Source organism: Aphanomyces invadans (assembly GCF_000520115.1).
Source record: "Aphanomyces invadans strain NJM9701 unplaced genomic scaffold supercont1.337, whole genome shotgun sequence".
NCBI lineage: Eukaryota > Oomycota > Saprolegniomycetes > Saprolegniales > Verrucalvaceae > Aphanomyces > Aphanomyces invadans.
Genome location: NW_008580482.1, coordinates 1 through 2,183, shown reverse-complemented (window position 1 = coordinate 2,183; position 2,183 = coordinate 1). Strand labels below are relative to the sequence as shown.

Sequence of the window (2,183 nt, the reverse complement as noted above, 5' to 3'; positions counted from 1 at the left end):
TATGGCCATGGATGTCTCCGCCACCTGCGACATTAGAGAGATTTCGCAAGTCATTCCAGTCCTTATCCATACCGCCAAGTGCCAGCTGTTGACAAAACAAGAAGTCTCCCTTTGAAACTTGTTATGGAACCTGCAGAAGCCGATTGATATTCTGCATACTGGAGGAGTTTTATGGAACGATTCCATTCCGCAGAAGTTGCCTAAGAGTACATGTCGACCAAGCCCAAGCGGCGAAACTACACCGACGAGGAGGACCTTATGCTCCTTCGTCAAGTAGCATATGAAATGCCCTTTCTGGCCCGTCACGGGCTCATAATGGACAAGTGGGCGTCGGTGGCGCAGGCGCTTGCGGCCGACGAGAACTTCTCTCGTCCCGATTTCGATGCAAAAAAGGCCAACAACCGCTTTGCAGCCCTCCTCGATGCTCACAAGAAGAGGAACAAGGAAGCTGAGCAAGCGTCTGGGGTGTCAGAAGAAGTGACAGAGAAAGTGACGCTGTTGGACGACTTGCTGGCCGCATTCGAGGACGCAAAAGAGGAAGAAGCAGCACGTGCTGCAGAAACAAAGAAGGCCATGGAGGCCAACGAGCAATTGGGTTTGGTGGTGCGTGACGAGGCGATGCAATCCCTTGGTAAGCGAAAGCGGGGCGTAAACGAAGACGATGCAACAACTACTTCTGGGGGTGGTAAGATCATGAAAGTGATCTCAATGCTGCACGAACAGTCTGTTTCAGAGCTCACATTCCAAAGAGAAAAGTTCAATCGCGAAATGGAAGAGCGCGAAAAGGACCGCCAGGTTCTCACTGAACAAATGCGTCAACAGCATGAATCGACCTTGAAACAACAAGAGGCTATGCTTAAAATCATGAATGCCATGGTAAACAAATTGCAATAAAGTTCATGTTAAATGACAACAACTTCGAGTGTGTCCAAATATTCTTTGAGTGTTGGAGGATCGAGATCAAAAAATTGGCTGATTTGATTTCCACGAAAATGGCAACAATGGCAATTCGTAAGTAGCATTGCAATGGAAACAATTTTTGCGACGGGGGATAGTTGGATCTTGGAAAGCATTTTGAACGTGATAAATGACCAAAGGGTCTTCAAAATCTTGAAGTTCCACTCCACGGATTGGCGAACACGGCTCATCCACTTGTTGAACTCCTGCTTCAGTGGACCAATATTGTTGCCTTTGTAGCCCGACAAAAGATAATCAACAATACCGTAAGCAGGGTCGCCATAAATGAATTTGGACAAAAACAATTCACGGTGTCGATGAAGAAATGGAAGTAGTTGACTGTGGCGGAGCATTGTAGCGTCGTGACGACGCCCTTCCATGGGCCCAAAAAAATGGACACAAATACCGTCAGGACAGGTGACTGCCTGGTAGTTCAAACAATGAAATCTCTTGTGGCCACTGTATATTTGGCGCTGCAAATTTCTGCCATCGCCAGAGGACTCAATTCGGCAAGTCTGAATTTTCGTGCCATCAATAAATCCATACACATTTCCCAAAGGAGATCCTTTACGGGCGACAGCATTGCAATATCTAACGAGACATATCAATAAATATTGTCAACATTTTTCCAGTACCTCTCCATGTTTTTTCTCACAAGTCGTAGGTTGAAGTAAAGTAGATTGCCCCAAAGATCATAAAGGATGCCAATGACATGAAGGAAAATATCGCAGAGTGCTGTGCGAGAACGACCAAACGTTTTTGACATGTCATGGAGTCGAGTTGGGAAGGCCAAGCGTCCTAAGACGATACACATTGCCTCATCACGATGGGCACGTTTGCGCTCCTCGGTGACAATGATTGCGGGCAAGCCAAGATGAAGTCCAAGCTGGCGAATACCGTCGACGTCGAATCGGTAGTCCAAAATTGCGTTTGCATCGCTCAGGGTGCCCAAGTCGAGGCGAATATTCGGAATCAACGGTCGCTCCACAATCTGAGATGCCATTATGGCAAGTAGCAGTCGTCGCTGTCGTGCATTTCGGACCATAGAAGCAAGCGCAAGGATATCTGTCTGCGAAAAGGCCATCGTTGCGATCAGAGTCACCCTAATGTCTGGAAATAGAACTTGCGAAACCAATTTTTCAAATTCCAGTCACTATCCGTTCAGCGACAGATGTCACAAAAAGGCGCTATGGATAATGAATGGAATGGTTTGCGAAATCTCTCTA

General features: G+C 46.9%; 2 protein-coding genes across 2 annotated transcripts; one reads left to right on the top strand and one right to left on the bottom strand.

Annotated features, from left to right (window-relative positions):
- Window positions 1–210: 210 nt before the first annotated feature.
- Window positions 211–894, top strand: H310_15319 (hypothetical protein; the record flags this gene model as incomplete). Its single annotated transcript, XM_008883304.1, has 1 exon — window positions 211–894. The coding sequence occupies one exon, from the start codon at window positions 211–213 to the stop codon at window positions 892–894; it is 684 nt and encodes a 227-aa protein (XP_008881526.1).
- A 233-nt stretch (window positions 895–1,127) lies between these two features.
- H310_15318 (hypothetical protein) lies at window positions 1,128–1,548 on the bottom strand (the record flags this gene model as incomplete). Its single annotated transcript, XM_008883303.1, has 1 exon — window positions 1,128–1,548. A coding segment is annotated over one exon (421 nt), but the record flags the coding sequence as incomplete, so codon positions are not given.
- Window positions 1,549–2,183: the final 635 nt, after the last annotated feature.